Source organism: Mangifera indica, chromosome 7 (genome assembly GCF_011075055.1).
Source record: "Mangifera indica cultivar Alphonso chromosome 7, CATAS_Mindica_2.1, whole genome shotgun sequence".
Lineage (NCBI taxonomy): Eukaryota > Viridiplantae > Streptophyta > Magnoliopsida > Sapindales > Anacardiaceae > Mangifera > Mangifera indica.
In genome coordinates, this window is record NC_058143.1 from 18,629,497 (window position 1) to 18,649,976 (window position 20,480).

At 32.9% G+C, this 20,480-nt stretch overlaps 1 protein-coding gene across 1 annotated transcript; it reads right to left on the reverse strand.

Moving 5' to 3' along the window:
* Positions 1 to 450: 450 nt before the first annotated feature.
* Positions 451 to 7,888, reverse strand: LOC123221073 (CWF19-like protein 2). The gene is made up of 11 exons (XM_044643751.1): positions 7,645 to 7,888; positions 6,931 to 6,997; positions 6,372 to 6,804; positions 6,128 to 6,273; positions 5,158 to 5,361; positions 4,907 to 5,074; positions 4,382 to 4,774; positions 3,124 to 3,197; positions 2,430 to 2,784; positions 1,329 to 1,541; positions 451 to 1,118 (listed from the first exon to the last, which is right to left on the reverse strand). Exons 2-11 carry the CDS (start codon positions 6,973 to 6,975, stop codon positions 789 to 791), a joined length of 2,361 nt encoding a protein of 786 aa, XP_044499686.1. The 5' UTR covers positions 6,976 to 6,997; positions 7,645 to 7,888; the 3' UTR covers positions 451 to 788.
* Between the last annotated feature and the right edge of the window lie 12,592 nt (positions 7,889 to 20,480).

A 20,480-nucleotide genomic window follows, 5' to 3' on the forward strand; every position in this document is an offset into this window, starting at 1 on the left:
TAGGATAGGCCAGTTTAGGTTCGATTCACGGGCCAAACCGGCCCGTGAACAGGTCTATCTAAGTGGCATAAAATAGAAATTAACACGACGGCCACAGCTTATCATAAGAAAATTGCATTCGGAATCTTGAAGCAGAATATTGTAGCTTAATATATCCAAACTTATTTTCAGATTTTTCTTCTTTTTCATATTCTCAACACTGACATGATTCGACCGTCCCAATCTTATGAAATGACTTGAATGGATCTAATTCCTTGTCTTGTTTTTTTCATTTCTACGCCATTCATAAGTTAGTAATTTTCATTTGAAGTTCTTTCGGTAAGATTACAAAATATACAATATTATAGAATTAAAATCTCTTACACCTCAAGACTCATATCTTCAGTTAAAAAAGATCAGAACATTAATCCTAACTCCAACCAATTTCATCTAGACTGGCACCATCTCATGTGACTTAACTACAATCACACGAATGGTATCATATTAGAATCATACACGAATGGTACAATTACAGTTAAAATCTCCCCATTTTGGTTCAATTCAGCTGGAATCACACCGACATAGTACGATTCTAATTGTAATGGCAACATCTTGGTGTAATCCAACAGGAATCTCACTAAAATGTTACTATTCATTTGGAATCACACAAAGTATGATTCCGACCCAATTGCACAATTTCGACTCTCAAATGTGATTTGGCTGGAATTAGATCATATGGAAACTATATAAACAAAAGATGGCCAAGAGAACTGCAGAAATCCTTAATGCTTTTAGACAGATCTCAATGCTTAGCCAAGTTGCTTTGTCCAGTCAAATGGTTCCCAGTCTCGAGCAAACTCTGCAACTGCCTGCTTTTGTGCCTCCACAGACTCATGCTTCCTCCTGCGATACATGTCCTCCTCTGGCAGTTGTAGCATGCCTCTTATGACATTAAGGCCTAGATTGCTTTTAAACTGTTTTTCATCATCAATTACATGGACGAAGCCCTTATTCAGACCAAATTCAACATGGAAATATGGAAAATCCTTTGGAATGGAACCTCGCAAGCCCTTCACACTTGTGTCAATAAGCTTTTTTGCATTGTGTTGGCTCCACTCATCTTCGGCTTCATCAATTGCCTGGAGAAAACTTCTTTCAGATTTTCGCATACTATATACAAAAGAAGAGCAATTCATGCAGAAAAACAGAGCATGTGGCCAGATACATTTGGTAGAAAACATAACAATACTAGGAAATTTATATATGTTGGGACAAGCAAGCAGAACATGAAACACACACACACACATATATATATATAGAGAGAGAGAGAGAGAACTCAGAAACATAACCTTTTTGAAGTAGAGAGGGGCTTGCTTTGCAATCTTTTCAGGCACAGGAATGCATTCAACCAGACAATGCCGACGCTGCTGTGCCAAACCCATCACTGTCTCAAGAAACACTACTTCTTTCTCTTGCTTTGCAAACATCATAATAAGGCATTTCTTGAAATTTCGAATTTCATCCCACACATTATTGTCAACAGTTCTTGTGGATGACTCATGCTGCAGAGTGAAAATCACCATTACAAAAAAAGCTCAATATAAAATCAACCGATAAGATAGAAAAGGAACAACTTTTTACCCCCCAAAGAAATAAAATAAAATAAAATAAATTAGAATCAGCCTCTTATTTTCCTTCTTGAAGCATCCAAACAACTACGTATTTTATATTGAGTGAGGAACCCAAAACCCCACATTTGGTAGACCAAGGTGAACTCAGATATAAGAGACCATCCATAAAAAACAAAATCAGTTCAACCAAGGTGTTTTTATATCCAGCAGATATTATTTCAAGAACATTTTAGAATACAGATTTCGCAAAACCATGAATATAAGTTTCATTAGAACTCAAGACATAAGCATCCATAAAAAACCCCACATTTATTTTGTTTGGGATTTGGCCAAAATAAACAAGCCTATTGGTTTGTCTTCAGACTACGTACAAATATAAAAGAAGATGATGTGATCAACAAAAAGTCTTCTAATTTCCATTCTTCCATTTAATTCTGTCTACATTCATCTGATTTCCACCTTCTCTCTCATTTCTGCATTCCATCAATTTCTATCTCCAAATCTTCTCTAATCTACTCCCTTTCCTCATTATCCTAAATCAACAGTTCATGCTACATTCACTTTTTCATCATTTGACGACTGTTCAGGATAAAATAACTACATATTTTATTGACAGAAGCAGGAAGCATAATCGGTTTCATATCAAGAAGTAACAGCAAACCCAAGAAATATGTATTTTTGCTTTCAAGTGCCAAGAAATCAGATAGAATGGCTCAATTTTAATAAATGAAAATTTCTCCAAGAAAGAGTTCATGTTCAAACACAAAAGCTACCCAAAAGCAAACCCATTTAGGTGGAATGACCAACTAGACTGATTACCTGCATTGGTAAGATGCAGCAATGACCAGGCACAACAGGCTGCCACTGTGGCAACATCAAGTAAGTGAAATTTGCTAATGCCACAACAAGATGTCTCGGCCGGTTTGGATTCTCAAAGCAAAAGACACAACGCTCTTGCTGAGTCAAGATACGCTTCACCATAGCCCTTTCAGAGCCCTTATTATCACTTCCTCCCTTCTTTTTCCGCGACTTCCTGCTTGGACCATCCTCAAAATCATATTCATCATCAGCCCGACCAGATATGCTAGACTGTTTACTCCGCATAATCTTTTGCGCTAAATGCATATCAGCATCATCATCCTTCTTTCGGATAGATATATTGTGAATGACATATCTACATATGAAAAATTAAAAAAAAAAAAATTAATATAGAAATAAACATTAAAGAAAAGATATATTAATGTAGCAGCAACTCCAACAACTGAATTCTTTGCATAAGGAAAGAGAAATTGAACTGCTACAGTGGGCTGGCCTTGCATGTAATGAATAAAGGAAACTTTTTTTTGGGAAAGAAGAAATTGAGAATAGTTTATGCATAGATAAACTGAAGATTCGGCTTGTCTTTCCTAATACAAAATTACCAAATTCCGAAGACTTGTAATCTTAAAATAACAGACACAATTACTTAAGGAATCTACAACTTTGGCCAATTGAATGGAAGGGGGAAGTTTACCCGCTTGAGTTTCCTTGTGGTTCAGTTGAATTATCCCCTGCACCCTGATTCCTTTTCATGTTGTCAGCTTCTTGCTAAAACAAACCAACAAAATGAAACAGCTACAGTTAACCGCCAAAGCAAAAAATTAAAACTTTAAAATCTCTAGCTCAGCAAATACAGAAATCTGCTTCACATATAAATACTTTTTCACGCGTACTCTATGGAGGCAACCTAATTGATATTCAATGATTGGATTTACTAGACAAAACAGAACATGTAATGCAGACTTATATAAGGCCACATTACACCATTACTGCATTATTTCACTTTTAAAGTAGCATAAAGAACTTTTTTAGTACATAAATGACAATAGATTTTGTTAGGAACAAGTCAAGTCAGGTGGTATTGACAGAAAAAGCACGAGGAAGGCACATGTGCCAGCTGGTCCATACAGGTTCTGCAGCTACCATTTCTACCATAAATTAGTTCATGACCGCACTCGCAAATACAGTAATACCAGCATGAACTGCATAAATGATGCAGAAATCAAAATCCACTACTGAACTCCTCGAAAGACCAACCCAAAAAGAAAACAATAAAAATGGTGATATTCAAGAAAGAAAAGATCCAGGATATCTTCTTTTGCAAACTCAATTCCAGAGTAGGTAGGAATATATATCCATAAACAAATATAAAAATTATGACAGACATTTCAATCTTTTCATCAAAATAACACAGAATGGGGAGAAGTCTTGCTTTTACTTCTGAGAATGCACACTCAGAAATATTACAAACAATGTTTTCAGGTCTTTTAAATTAGAAATGAAACTAAAGGAAAAGGCTATTACGGAAACATATACAAAGCAATCACTTGATGAAGGAGACAGATGAGGGATTAACCAAATTACCAAATCAGCCAAGAGTTTATAAATGCTTTTTTACCTCAATTTGCATCATATTTGTGAAAGATGGAAACGGATGGGGATGATTTTCAGAATGCAGATAAGTAAGAATGACCAGAATGGACTATGTAATAGTGGATTTTAATTTGTTTCTTAAATTTAAAGAACATCACAAGAAACTCTAACTAGCTTACTTGACCAACAAATGATTTGGAAACTCAGTGGTACTTGGCATTTAGCTTTTTATTAGTAACTGCTAGGGAAAATTACAATTAGCTGGACTTTTTACACAACCTAGAATTAGAAAATCTCCTTTGTAAATTTAACATTTTTTAACCAAAAAATTAAAGAGAAGCCAGAAATTGTTGTCATACCAAAAGTTTATCAGCTTCTTCATGTTTTCCTTTCAGACGCAGCTGCATAGCCTTAGCTGCCAACTTGTTGGCACTCAGTCCCTTGTCAACAATTGCAGGATTTTCAGTTTGTATGTTTGTACGTGATAACACTGCTTCTGACTCTACATTGCCCTTGACATTTGGATCTGAACCACCTGCCTCTTTACTCTCCATGCGGTTAGATTCGTGCATGAAGCTTCCATCATTTGTAAACTTATTTAAGCCAGACACTGCAGCAGAAATAAGGTCAGAGTCCTGGGTAGACATGTTTTGACTTCTACGCTTTCCCCAGGATAAGGAATCACGAACTTTGGGGGCTCTCATTTCAGGATGCCTAAGAGATACATCCCGCAAGTAATCTCGATCAGATTTCTAGGGATCACAATCATAAAAGTATTATTATATGTCAGAAAAAATTTGGGTTTTCAAATATAAAAATTCGAAAGCATTTAGTCCACATTTCACAATAACTGGAAAAAGAAAAGTTATGACTATTGCTGCTACCTTGTTGATATCTCTTTCAATTTGATTATCTGCAGGAGTTTGGTGCTCCTCATTTAGCCCTTTTTTCCTATTTTTAATGGCATGCAGATGAGCACGGGATGGAGCTGCCATATGAGATGCTGCAGATACAGCTAGTTGACCAAGTGAGCCCCAGCGCTCTTCAGCAACCTGAAAATTTTTAATGCATAGAAATCAAATTTTTAGAGGTCATGCTTGTTGCTTGATATAATCTGAAAGCCAAGATAGCATACCTCCTCAAGTCTTCGTCCTTCTCGGGCTGCTTGCTCTTGTGCACGCTTCAAGGCTTTAAGTCGCCAGCTTGCACCTCCATCCCCAACAAGTGAAGAAGCCAAAAGTTGGTCCCCACCGGATTTTTTCTCATCTCCATTTTCTGGATAGCCACTTCCATTATCCTTTAGGTAAGGGTTCAACTCCCTGGGATTCACTTTTGGTATCTGGTAGACAAAGCAGCTAATGTTAGAAAATCCTGAATGCTTAATGTAAGCTAAAAGAACATACATTTTCCAAACAAACAGAGCTGCATGTATATGAAACCATGTATACTCTCACCTAACAAAACTAAGGTTCAGTGGCAACTAGCAAAGCGTACATGTCCAAAACAAAAAAGAAATATGAACCTTGAGAACACATTATATTCCAAATTCATACAAGTAAAACAAGAATTCAGAACCAAACACGAAGAAGAAACAAAATGTTGACATGCAATATGATAAGTAGACAGCAGCCCAAAACTTAAAAAGATAAAAGCAAATGATCTTTTATCAACGAATGTTCATAAATAAAGAGTGCAATCAAAATTGAGGGGATTTTATGTCTTTTAGAAGATTCTTACTTGGCATTTACTAGCAATGGGTAATATGTTTATAGAAACTATCTATCATGTGTGAAACAGGGATATTGATTCAAATCTATTCAATAAGTGAAAAAAGAATTGCAAATGTGCCCAAGACAACCAGACTACAGAAGCAAATAGTTTGCAGAAGGGATTCATGAAGCTCAATTAGGTACAGAAGATTGAGGTTTCTGCATATCTAGCAAATATCACTTTGACTTATAATATATATGGGCCACATTTCAATTTCTAGCCCTTACCTTAACAAGAATACTGGGCAATTAATATAACTACACAATGTTTGACCGCAAAGAAAGAAGGGTAAAAAAAAGAAATTACAAGCAGGCTAAGTTTATAAAATGACATACCTCCTGGTCATGCGGTTCCTCTGGTTGGCTGTTGACAGTCACCACAGGCCTTTTATCTGTCCTTTCTGCAGGCCTTAACATCCACTCTAACCCCATTTCCTTCCTAACAATTTCCTGCTCCTTTATTGAAGATCCTCCACCAAAATCTATGCAGCAAAGCACAAGCACGGTAGAAGAGTCAAATGAACATAACAAACTGGGAAACTATAAAACATTAAACCAAATATCACCAGAAAACACATACCAGACAAGTTATCATCTGTCAAGTTCTCTTGACTCTGTCTTGCCCTACTCTTTTTCTTTTCATCTTTCCTACTTCCTTTTTGGCGCTCATCTTCAGAATCAGATAAAGAATATTCATCAGATGAATAATATTTCCTTTTAGATTTCTTCTTTGACCTACTTCGCTTCTCATCCACAGAACCATCATCATTACTTCTCTTACTCCTCCTTTTCCTACTCCTATCTTTCTTTTCATCTTGCTCAGAGCTGCTGTCATTTTCACTTGATGAATACTCATCAGATGAGTACCATTTCTTGCCTTTTCTTGAACCATTCGTTATTCTCTCAAGATCATCATCTGAACTACCATAACTAGAGCTCTTCTTTTTTCTCCTGTGCTTTTCCTTTCCACTATGAGATTTCGACCTCTTTGCATTGGAGTTTCCATCTTCTGCCTAACATGAGGTAGTCAAATTAACAAATTGATAAATTAAATAAAAATAAAATGATAACATTCTTTAAATCAATATAATTTCTAAAAGAAATACAAAATGAAACAAACTAAAAGTCATAAACTTTACTATATCAACTTGATCTCGAGGTATAAACTTTACTCCAGAAAGCATCTTCTATCCTCTCAGATCCACCCTGAATTTAATTCCAAAAGAAAGAACTATAAATTCAATATGTGGAATAAAATGCAAGAAAAAGTCCAGTAAAATTATGCAAACAATTCTAAAACTGATGAGTAACTCAACCAGAAAAGTGATAATAAAATAAAATAAACTGCATAATAAAATAAAATAAACTGCAAAATCAACAAGTAAAATTCAAACACAAAAAAACCACAAAAACAGAGCAACTTCAATGACTATCCAAACAGTAGTGCTTATGTTCGATTATTAAGTTTGCACCAAAAGGTTCAATTGCTCACTTTGCCGCATTCATTCACTCAAGCTTCACAATTATTTTTTACTCAACTAAAAGTTCTCTGACTCAAGGTAGGAATCAAATAGAAAAGAGTACCGAAAATTCAAAACTTTCGCATGAGAAGCCAAATCAACATAACATGTACATATGCTCAGGTAAAAAATGCCCAATTGTATTGATCCTAAAACTCTTTCTTTTTTCAACTTGGACTCAATTATTCTTCTGATTGGTATAAATAAATAAACAAAGAATTTTAAGATGATGAGCGGTATAGATTCATTACCCAGCATCATCACAATTATACCGTCAACAGCATTCATTAGGACAGATTTTATAAAAACATATCAAAACTGATAAGATAATACCTGGTAGAACAAACTGGGGGCGGCGACAGGTAATCGATGTCGTCGAGGGACGAAGGGGCTTCGAAGATTCTGGCTCGAAATGCTGAGACTTTCCTATTACTACGATTTAGTTAAGAAGTTATAGAAGTCAAACCCTAGACCATGAGATTAAGTCAGAGACGAGAGAGAGCAAATGAAAGAGAAGAAGAATCTGGAAGAAAAAGAAAAATGTTTTATTAGAAAATGAATAGCATAAGTGCAATCCAAATATTTCCACGGGTTTTTATAGTCAAGGGGCAACTTTGCCCCTTGGCCATTTACAAATTTTCATCAAGGCACAGGCACATTCCAGAAATAACATTTTCACCCTTACATGGTGACTTCCTCCCCTAAACTCATCCGTCTCTACTTTCCAATAGTACTTCAACATCCTCCTGTAAACTTGACTTTCTTCAGACTTCGTTCTTTAGCGGCAGGTAGTCAAACGGATGGCACGGATGGCATCTTTCAGTTTGGATAGTAATAGTTAATTTCCTCTCTTTTTTTTTATTTTTTTAAATCATTTTTTTCTCCTTTTTTTTAATTTTTTTTCTTTTCTTTCTTCTCTCTTTTTTTTTTTAATCATTTTTTTCATTTGTTTTCTTTTCTTTCTTTTCCCTTTTTTTTTTTTAAGATTGAAGAATTAGAGAGATATACCTGACTTATGGCTTGAGATGACACTTCTGATTTACTTATTGCATCCTAGAATTTTAAGAAACAACACAACAAAATGGTTAAAACAAGCAAATCATACATAAAGATGGTAACCTCCAGTAGTTTTTTATTTTTGAATGACAACATTTCTGCCTCAAAGTCTTCACCTGTACTTGAAAGGTTGCACTAGTAACAAGGCATTTAACAACAAAAAAAAATAGGTAAGATCACATATTAGTATTAGGCAACAGCCGAAAATCTAGTCATTGCAGTAGCATTGGATACTAGTGTTATCTCACTATGGAATCTCCTGATTCCAAACTATTCATCAAGGTTTTCAAAACCGGACCAGAATAAAAACTGTTTTAAGTACTGGTTTCGGTCGGACTGGTTGAACCGATTGGTTGAACCATTTGAACCAGTCGAATTACAATTTAGTCATAAATGAGAAGTCGGTTGAACGACTGCGGCTCTGTTGAACGACTTACCAAAAAGAGGGAAAGGCGGTTTGTCTTAGGTGGGAATAATAAGAAAACCAGTGTAGCAGCCCACTGGAAAATAAGAGAATGGTTCAAGAAACGCTCTTTGGAATGGATGCAAAGGACTTTTTAAGTTCATCTCTGTAAGGAGAAGCAGCTTTCACATTGTCGGTTGAACCGTTTTAAGACTTTGTTTTAGTTTCTTTTACAAGATTAGGAATAACTGGTTTCTGTGGCCTGGATTACACTTCAAACTTCTGTTGTTAACTCAGTAATTGATAAAATAAATGAGAAGTCGCTGGTCACAGCAGCAACGGAAATCGCTGTCGTCAGCCAACGTCTAAGCCTAGGAAGTCACCGTGAAGTGAAATTGCTGCCTTGTAAGCCTGCAAACCGACACCCCTCGATGACAGTGTCGTCGTCGGCAGCCATATTTAAACCGTCGTTGGCAAGGAACAAGAAATTCGTTAGAGGAAGTCGTCGGCTACAGCAACTAAGGACTGTGTCTGCGTGCACTGCAAGGAAGAGGAAAAAAGAAAAACAGTGTTTTATGCAGAAAGTTTTATATGCAGCTTTGAACCGGTTCCTGCATGGACCGGGTTGGACCGCGGTTCGGGAGAGAACCGGTGGTTCAACCGCGGTCCAATCCGATTTATATTCTAAAACGGTTTTGCCTTCAACTGAACCCGGCTACAGTACTGGTTCACGGACCAACCGGTTCGACCGTCCGGTCCGATCCGATTTTTAAAACCTTGCTATTCATCACATTCAGTGAGAAAGCAAACACCAAAGTTTAGACAAGCAGGATGCTTGAGACATAATAGAGAAAAGAGAAACCAAACAAGATGCCTGAGAGAAAATAATCACATTTAAACTAAATCAAACACCAAAATTCATTTTGAGACAAGCACCAAATACCAATTTTATACTCAAATAGTATTATTTAAAGACAAACAACTATGACTAATTTCATAGTCTCAAGTATAACCAAATTCATTCAGATACCACCCTTAGACTCAAAAGTACAGACGAACTATTAAATGCAAGATACACACATGCAGAGATAATAAGGTAACAGATGTAGCAACATCATAAAAAAAACCTCATTGCTAGAGACACAACCTGCAGATAACCACATATTCAGATATAGATTATTGGAGACATACACACACAAACAAAATAGAAATTTTACTAACTGCCATAAATTCAGCCAACAAACAATTATCCAGTTTGAACAACACAACACACATTTAAGTCAGATCGAAGTCTTTCAAATTTATGGGCAGGTAGAGCCTTTGTTAAGATGTCAGCTTTTTGATACTCAATTGGGACATATTATATGATACTATGTTGGAAATATAAATTTGACTTATAAGTGTAAAAATTAAAACTCATATTACACAAAACCAATTGGCTTGTGTTAGGTTTAATCCACAACATTTATTTATCACTCTCTTATGTTCTGTTTCATTAGATGTGAGACTTTTTTCCTCATTTTTATTTGAGTCTCTAACACCCCCGTTTAAGTGTAAGTACCTAGGCTATTAGACCTGCCGTTTGACTCAGTCGGTTTGTGGGTGGGTGTATTATCACTTGTATCCAGGATCATTTAAGCTGTTAAACTCACCGTTTGACTTGTGCTCTGATCCCATGCTGAGACTTTCCTATTACTATGATTTAGCTAAGAAGTTATAGAAGCCAAACCCTAGACCATGAGATTAAGTCAGAGACGAGGGAGCGCAAATGAAAGAGAAGAAGAATCTGGAAGAATAAGAAAAATGTTTTATTAGAAAATGAATAGCATAAGTGCAATCCAAATATTTGCACGGGTTTTTACGCAAGGGGCACAATTACCTGTGCCCCTTGGCCATTTACAAAAGACAGCAAAGCATAGAAATATTACAAAAGCACATCAAGGCACAGGCACATTCCAGAAATAACATTTTCACCCTTACATGGTAACACGAAAGGATTCTGCTCTGTTAATTTCACTCGACGGTTATAAGATTAGGGTTTTTTTTTTAAATTAAAAATTAAAATGGCGGTCCGATTTCCGAAATCTGAATCTCACTGTCCGAACCGGGTTTGAGAATGATTTTACAAATTATAAGTCTAAGATAAGAAATTTTTTTATAACTGAATGAAACGAATAGGTTCACTCCCAGATTTTCTTATTTAAAGAATCAAATTTTTATGTTTAATCAAACTATCAATATTTTTATTGAAATTATGAATAAATATAATTAAAATTATTTATTTTATTTTATTTTAAAAATAAAATGATTAAGTTAGTTTAAAAGAAAATATTAAAAATTTGATCTATAAATTAAAAATATTTAAAATTTTGTATTTTTTAATAAGAAATTTTGATAAAAAAGAAAACAAAGTTCCTTCCTTCAATAAAATAAAAGGTGATCGTTTCATGCCTAGAGAGTCATCCTTTTCACTTTTCAAAATTCTTATTGAAATTAAACCCAAACTTGGATGAAATAATCATTTTAAATTTGAAAATTTTATTTTTTCACTTAGTTTGAAGATAAATTACTAATTTATCTTTTTAATAAAATAAAAAAAATACCTTTAAAACATAATACAATATCAATTATCAATCAATCTTTTTTATTAAAATTACTAAGAATCCTTTAAATTATTTTTAAATATTAATCATAATTGATTAATTAATTAATTTTTTCTTTCTTTTTTCTCCTCCTCAACCCCTTCTCTCCTCTCATCTTTGCCATCACCATCAACAAGGTCTATTAATTGAGTTGAGCAAGTCCTTGAGATCTGATTGTTCAACCTAAAAAAAACCAGTTTTAGACTATATAGAATTTGAACCTTAAGAGAACTTAGACAAAAAAAATATTGACCAAGTAATTGAGTTCAGGTTTAAATAAAGACTGTTGAAGTCTAAGGCACGATATGATTTGAAAAATGTAATGTTTATTAATTTATACTAATGTTTTTATTTAAATAGTGTTTATTGTTTTGTTTTATATTTGAAACAAAATAAATTTAAAATAAGTTTAAACATTACACACATAGGTGTAACTAAAACTAAAATTTTTTTCTTCGGATTGAACTTTTTTTTTATATATATTTAATAAGATTACGAGACTTAGCTCATTATAAATTTTAAAAAAATTATTTATATTATAGATAAATCGTGACTCTTTATATATAAATTTAATTAGGTAATTCAATTTAAATTTGATTTGTTTATCTCTCTAATAATATTATATACCTATCAAAAATACTATTTATTCTGCCGGCCAACAGTAGTCCAACAAAACGATGCACAGCCTACAAAGTGATATTATAATTTAATCCTTAACATCAAAGCATGATTAGTATTATGAGCTAATTGTCCTGGCTTCCTTGGAGGATTGCCTATAAGTCGAAGTAAATGTAATTAAATTAATTATATATAAGATTACCATTGAATGTTGAAGACCTTGACTTGTATCATTGACAAGATCCTGAAGATCAACGAATGATTCAAAGATCCCCCGGCCGGTCCTATCAAACTCCAAGACCAAAGGATTGATTTATATCTAAAATAGACTTTTATATTTATAAGAGGAAGAGATAGTGTTATATACAGATACTTTTATATATACAATAATGGAATATAGAGACTTTCAAGTATTGTTTCTGCGAGTTTGGCTAAAAGAGTAGTCTTAACAAAAATCGACATAACTCTGATAGAAGATGGTATTTGTAAATAATTATTATCTTGTCTTGTTCCCTTGGGAGGCTAATTTTTGTAAAGAATCAATAAGTTTTGAAGTAGTAATTAAATCCCCCATGACGGGCCTCATTTCAAAACTGGAAAGCCGGCTGTATTAAAACTGGCATGAAGGACTTAGTCGCTTCTCTAATCACTCTCTTCCTGCTATATAAGCACCTATCGACATGATAAAGTTTCTCTACAACAAAACAGAAAGAGAAAACTAAGAAGGGCAAGGGAAGATGGCTAGTTGTCCTGGTAAGTATGATATCAGTATTACCATAAAAATTATATAATAAGTTCTTAATGTACCTGTGTTTCTTGATTATGTAATGAATTTACAGGTAAGAGTTCATGGCCAGAGCTGGTGGGTATAAATGGGGAGGCGGCGGCGGCCATTGTGATGACAGAAAATCCCAGGGTTACAGCTACCACTTTGGAAGAAGGAACGATTGTGACAGATGATTTTCGATGTGACAGGGTCCGAGTGTTTGTGAATCAGCAGGGCCTTGTCTCTTCAGTGCCTAGAATCGGTTAAGACTTAAGAATATATCAGGCTTTCCCATAAGAACCAAGAAAGGCTTTCATAATGTGTTATGTTCGTTTACGTTAAGTTAATTTGCTTTGGTTACAGTGTCGATCGGGGAGCTGAAATTTCATGTAGAGCTTGTGCTTGTTTTTGCAATGTGTGTTGAGTGGCAAAAGTTTCGATTTGAGTAATAAGAAACTGTTATAGGGTAAGTGATAAGTCTACAATTAACAGTTCCTTTGTTTTGTGTGAGACCACCATTTTATCTCCCACTCAAGGTATAGTGAACTCCCAAGTTTTCATCCACTAACTTTCAAAAACTTAAACACTCATCTATAATTTGAAAAACTAGGGATATTAATTAAAATCGATAAAAAAATTTTCACATAAACTTTTTTAGGCAAACGTACAACGATTTTACTTTTATAAGCAAATTTACTTTTAATTTTAAAAATACCCTCTTCGACTTATTACCGACTTATTACGTGATTTTCATTAACTTATATATACGTATCACAGTGTATAGGTGCGTACAGGATGCGTGGGTGTGTACAAGGTGCGTACAGGGTGCGTGAATGCGTGCGGGGTACGTGGGTGCGTGTAAGGTGTGTGAGTGCGTGAATACGTACAGGGTGCGTACGCACTCTCATATATATATATATAAGACAGAGTGCGAGCACTCTCGCACTCTATTTTATAAATACATATATTAAATATTATAATATATTATAATATTTAATATAATATATATAAATAATAATAATATTTTTTAAATATATATTATATTATTATATATTTTAAATATTATATTATTATATATTTTATATATTATATTATATTATAATATTTAAGATATATATATATATATATCTTAAATATTATAATATAATATAATTTATAATAATATAATATTTAAAATATATAATAAATAAATAAATATTTATTTATTACTCTAATCAATTTTTTATAATTGTTGACTCACCATTTTCTCAGGGTCGTGCACCTCACGCATCAATTGTCCACTTGTGCACCCTAACGTATTCTTCAAGCACCCGCACACATCCACACACTTTATACGCACTCCGCACGCATTCTGTGCACATCCACGTACTCTGTACTCACCCGCACGCACCCTATACGACCCTTGACATCCCACACACGGAATGATTGAAAATGATGTAATAAGCTAGAGGGTATTTTTGAAGTTATAAAAAAATTTGCTTATAAAAGTAAAACTACTGTACATTTACCTAAAAACATTTACGCAAAAATTTTTTTGTCAATTTTAATTAATATCCCGAAAAACTAACACCTACCTTTTAAAATTAAGTTAAGATTAAGGGAACATTTATAACATTTTACCCCCTTAATTTGAAAAGCTAACAATTTTGTCAAAAATTATCAATCCACCTAAAATAACAAAACAATAATAATATTAGAACCCAATAATTGATAAATTTGATTTTTAAATTAAAATAATAAATGCCATTTTTTTCTAACTTTAGAATCAAATTCTATCACATTTTAGTCTGAATAAAACAACATCATACATTGCATTAACTTAAACCCAGGAAGCTTGCAATTTCATATTTTCAATTAAATAAATAAATTAAAATAAATTAGTTAAATTATGTTTATAATGTCAAACAAAATAATGTTACATACACCCAATTTTAAATATTTAATTGTATATTTAAATAACTAATATATTATTATATGATTAAATATAATTTAATCATATAATACCGTATCATATAAATACCCAACTAAATAAGCAAAAATAGGTGTACATAATTTTATTCCACTAAACATGACTATAAAATTCATTCATTTTCTTCCTCTTTCTCCATTCTCTCTACAATTTCAATTGTGAACTTGTTTATCTCAGTCATTTTCACCATAATCACCATCATATCAATAATTTCTTATCTTCACAACAAAGCCAACCCCTTTGCTACAAAACCCTAATCACCAACTTTGAAACAACAACATTTGTTCATCGTCCAGATGAGGAGATTGGTCTCTTCTGGACCGTCGTCATTGTCGAGACGAAGTTGAGTTCGTCTGAAGGACGAAGATATAGATGAAGAGTTTCATCTCTTTGTCTAGATTCCATCAAATTCATACGTCGTCAATCCAATATTAAGCACCGAAGAGAGAGACGACACCAGTCGGGAGAGAGAGAGATTGACCATCGTTGGCTGAAAATTCGCTAACGAAATTGGAAACCCTAGGTAAGGGGAAAAATGTCACTTTTTAAAACTTAATTTTGGGCAAAATTGTTAGTTTTTTAAATTAAAGGGGTAAAATAATATAAATGTTAAATATTATTATTAAATGATGATTTTACCCTTAATTTTAAATTAATTTTGGAGGGTACGTGTTAGTTTTATAAATCACGGGTGGATGTTTAGGTTTTTGAAAGTTGAATGGTGGGAATAAGAGTTAACTATACCTTGGGTGGGAATAAGTCTTTGGCCTTTTATATTTAATGTGATGCAAATCTTTTAATGGGTTTAGTCATTTACATTTAATGGAATATTCTTTAATTATTTACTTTAAATGCGACACATCCTATTTAGTCATAATAACAATGATTATATATATAATTGTCTATTTTAGTAGTTTGAATAACGGTGGATGCGTAACCGTGGCTTACCCACCCCCCGAAAGCTTTGAACATTTGCATAATATGAAGTAATCTACACGTTTTTTATATAAATTATCTATATGTTTTTAGAAATAGATCAAGTCGCTTCATTACTGATTTGAAAGAATTCTCTTGAATTTTTTTTTTAATTTGATAAACCTAAGTTTTTATACCTAGCTTTCACTTGGGAAAAGACAATTCTACCCATCAAGGTTAATTACAATTCTGACCCTCATTATAAAAAGTTCAAGAAATACAAATCCTAAACAAAAATTTTCAATTTTGTAGACTAAATCATGCAAGTTGATTTTTCACACTAAGATAATTAAACAACCCTTTCTATGATCAAAACAAGAAATTAATGCGATATTTCCTCAGTTTTCGCCATTGAAAGTAAACAATATAGAAAGAGAAAAGTAGAGGAAGGAACCATCCGATTTACTAATATTTTTGTAACCACAAATAACCTTCAAAGTTGAAAGTCAATTGAAATATAACCTAATAAAAACAATTAATAAAATACATCCATGCATGCCAGAAATTTGAGCCTGAGAGACTTGTTCTTCCTTAAGAATATACAGACTTTGATTAAATACGAGTAAAATTCTCAGGACAATGCGGTCCATCATTACCATTCACCACCCTCAACTGATCAAAGTCAATTCTCAATACCCTTTTCTACACGGATTCATCTCGCCACTCAGCAGTCATAAGCACAGCCACATCCAATTCAGCAGCAATAGGCGTGATGCATATGCTTCACTTCTTTTGCCTAAATATGGCTTTCGTTGTTTTCAACAGTGTTTTGTTTAGTTTCTGTAATTATGATATTTCATTTATCAGCTATTTGATTGAACATGTTATAGCTAGATTTTTATCTATAACTTATTTTTCATGTTTGGTCTTCAAGTTAATTACTGTAGGTTGATTCATAATTTGGACCATATTTGTTCAAACTAGAAACGTGGCCAACGGTCAAGAAAATAGACTTCGTTTTAGAGAGCTTGAACCTTACCTGTGCCTATATAAGAGGGCATAACCATACCAAATCTTCACCAAACACATTACCAGAAATATTAATTTACACTTGCATTAAAGAGTGTTTCAAATTCAGCAGACAAATGGCTTCTAAAGTCAGCTTTTTGTCATTTGTGTTCGTTTTCACCATTTTGTTAACTTCAAGTGGCATTCAGTTTGGTGTGGCCACGAGGCCTCTGCAAGAGAAGCCATTGCTCAACAAATACTTTCCAGGCCTTTTTCTGTCGTCCCTTCAGCATGGCCCAGTGCCTCCAATTACTGGCTCTCCTTGCACTCACATCTCCGGCGGCGGTGGTAAATGTGTCACTGTCAATGAAATGAACTTTGCCGGGCAAGCCGTTCATGCACCACCTGCTTTTTCAGGAAATTTTGTTGATTATTCCGTGGCTTCTTGATCATTATGGAGAACTGCAGTTAAAACTTCTCTATCGCGCATTTTTATGTTATGTTCTTTAATTATTTTTCATGGGCGAAATCATGCATAAGATTGGCTGTCAGCCAAATGACTTTTTTTTTTTTTAATCGACTTAAATAAGGTACCTCAAAGCCAAAGGTGCATTAGGATAAGGTCGATACTTTGTATACTTGCCAAATATAAGTGAATTTTTATAAACATTTTTATATTTAATTACTGTTCTTAAATTATAACAATTAGATAACGGTGCTATTGATAATAGTGTTAAATTCGAGCCGAACATATTGAAAAATCTTATACCAAAAAGATAAATTTAAACAATTCATTTCAGCTATTATAAATAAGTTCAAGCTAATTTCATAGATAACTTTTAGTAGTTTACATTACACATTATTTTTTCCCCCTTAATACTTTCTTTAATAAGAGAATATAAAATTCAAAAAATATTTTTTTATAAGTTAAAATTTTTTTTCGCTAAGTTTAAGTCAAGTTTGGATACGAAATTGAGCTTGAGCTCTTTTTTTCTGAAAACTCATCGAACCCAACTCCTTTGTACCAAACTTAAGTATAGTTTCACTTGATTCTACCCCTAATAAATACAATACCAAATTTGAGCTCAAAATTGTACCTATAAATATTGGTAATTTTAAAATGCAAACATTTTGAGCTTTACATAGTAATCAAAGGCTAACATTTTTTTTCAGTACTGATTTAACAAAATGTAAATATAGAAATCATTGACTTAGCTTGTGGCCTTAATCAGTATATTAAAAAAATTTACTTCAAATACTTGCATTTAAAATTTTTTATATATATTATTTATACGAATTCTTATCATTAAATAATGTATACAATTCTGCGTTTGATGCAAGATTACTTACAATAACAATAATTAGTAATATAAATATATTATCCAATATCTACTATATTGCATACGATTGAGAGTTTGTGTAAATTGGATGTAAGAAAATTTTTACCATTGTTTAACTTATTGTTCAAAACTATGTTCATAATTATATTATTAATAATTTCGAAAAAATGTTTTGACAGAGTATAAATAATGTTTATAGAAGATATTATTCTATAAAGAATAATTGAGCTAGCGTCTTCTCCAAGTTATGATATATGATCCATGGGATGGTAATAGTGACATAAAAACGTAAGCATTACTTGTGCTGTAATGAACTCGTTTTCTCTGAAATAGCGTTTCATGAAGGATTCAAACATCGATTTTCAACTCTTGGGCAGAAATTTCCACCTTTCTCACATTTATTCATCCCCTTCAACACGTTTTTATAAATAAATTGATCACGTTTTTCCTAGTCTCTTTCCATCCTTTTATTTTCCATGGTCAGCCATCTCTTCAGACTTCTATTTATCAAAGTGTAATTGCTGATAATTTACGTTCTGCATCTCAAATGATCTTATTAGACTCAGTTTTATGCATTTTCTAATCACTTTCCTCTACTTTTAATAAATTAATAAAACTTCTTCTTGGTCGCCAAGGTACTGTTTAGTGTAAATGTTTATTAGGATTTTGGACCATTTTGTGGTCAGGTCAATATTCAAGAAACACACTCCATTTTAGAAATCAGTCGGTGCTAGCTATTGCCGGCCTATATATAAGTTCATATATAGATATCAAGATCATCTCCCACCACAACGCCATTAATTCTCTTTCCATCTGATCTCAGTTTCATTACAACTTGCGAGGAGAGCTTAACTTCATCCGATCACAAATGGGCTCCAAAGTTTCTTTCTTGACATTTTTCTTTGTTTTCACCATTTTGTTTACTTCAAGTGCAATACAACTCGGTGGCGCCACGAGGCCTTTGAAGGAGAATCCATTGCTGAATAAATACTTTCCAGGTCTTGCTCTTGCTCAGTCCCTTCAAGCGGGTCCTGTGCCACCAATTGGCGGTTCTCCTTGCACGAACATCCCTGGAAACAGCGGCGGCAGTTGCCCGTCATCAACATTGACTGGATCAATGAACATTGCTGGGGATGTCGTTCGTGCACCACCTGCCATTCCACACAACGTTAATGTTATGGCTGTAGCCTCTTGAAAGGCTAAATAGTTATGAGAGGAGTAGTATTATGTGTACAATTTTTGTACACAATTTTATATATAAATAATGATGTGTCACTGTATAATTGGATGTTGATTTATCTTTAATTTTTAACTATCCAATTATATAATGAGAAGTCATTATTTATATATAAAGTTATATATATAATTTTATTTTTACGAAAATAAAAAGCAAGATGCAAGCAATTAAAGTTGCTTGGATTGGGAAGAGTTAAAATCTTTCATTGAAAAGGAAGTGTAATTAGATGTACTTATGAATTACAAATGATATCTTTATTGATTTTTTTTTTTTTCGTGATCTTATGGTTATTAGATGATAATAAATAATTTCATTAATTTCTTTCAAGGGTACTAATGAGATGTTGTTGCTTCTGTCCATTTTTTTCTGTAAACATAAACTGTAGAAGGATATTTAAGTAATTTTGTTATATGATTTAAAATACAATTATAATTATTTATTATATTTTTTTTATCTTGCCCACTTAGGGCTCGAAAGAGAAGTTTCGAGTGACTTGAATCTTTGCTCTCCGAAGAACTTAATAATTATATTAATTAGAGTTGTTTTGGGTAAAAAAAAAAAAAAGAAGAAAAATTGAGAAGTAAATAATGATATTGTCTACAACTGTTTTAAATTTATTTTTTTTATAATTATTATTACTAAATTAATATAAACTAAGAGTGGAATACATTTAATAAAGTTTCAAGAGCAAAGCATTATTTAATTTTAGTAAATATTAAAAATAATATAAAAGAATCTTTTAGTGTCTTAATTCTAAAAATTGATGAATTTTATTAATAAAAACTAACCCAAAATAAGAAATTATCTTTTCTAAGGTTTAAAGGTGTGTTAATGTTAAGACTTGGGTGTTTTGGACATTTCATTTCAACCTTAGGACTCAAGACCACCAACCAAGCATAGAAGACTTTCAAATCAAGAGCTAAACTTAAGACTAGTCAAACATATCATATGACTTGACCCTAAACTATTCAAATCAAATTTGCACTTGTAAAATATAATAAATATACTTTTCAACATACTTATATATTCATGATAAATTAGAAAAAAAAAAAAATGAATATTTTATTCTGTTTTTCATTGTGAAAGGGGACTTTGATATATAAACATCACAAGTCACAACCGACAGTAATCTTTTTAAGATTCCACAAATATATTAGGCAAAAGTATTATTTTTTATCTAAGTTTTAATACAAAAATAAATATACATCCATAAAG

Excerpts from the sequence above, each read along its gene's own strand:
- LOC123221073 (XM_044643751.1), bottom strand. The coding sequence starts at position 6,975 with ATGCTTTCTGGAGTAAAGTTTATACCTCGAGATCAAGTTGATATA. Across the intron at positions 6,274-6,371 it reads GACAGATGATAACTTGTCTG|ATTTTGGTGGAGGATCTTCA; the intron begins GTATGTGTTTTC and ends TTTGCTGCATAG. Across the intron at positions 4,775-4,906 it reads TTGAAAGAGATATCAACAAG|AAATCTGATCGAGATTACTT; the intron begins GTAGCAGCAATA and ends TGTGATCCCTAG.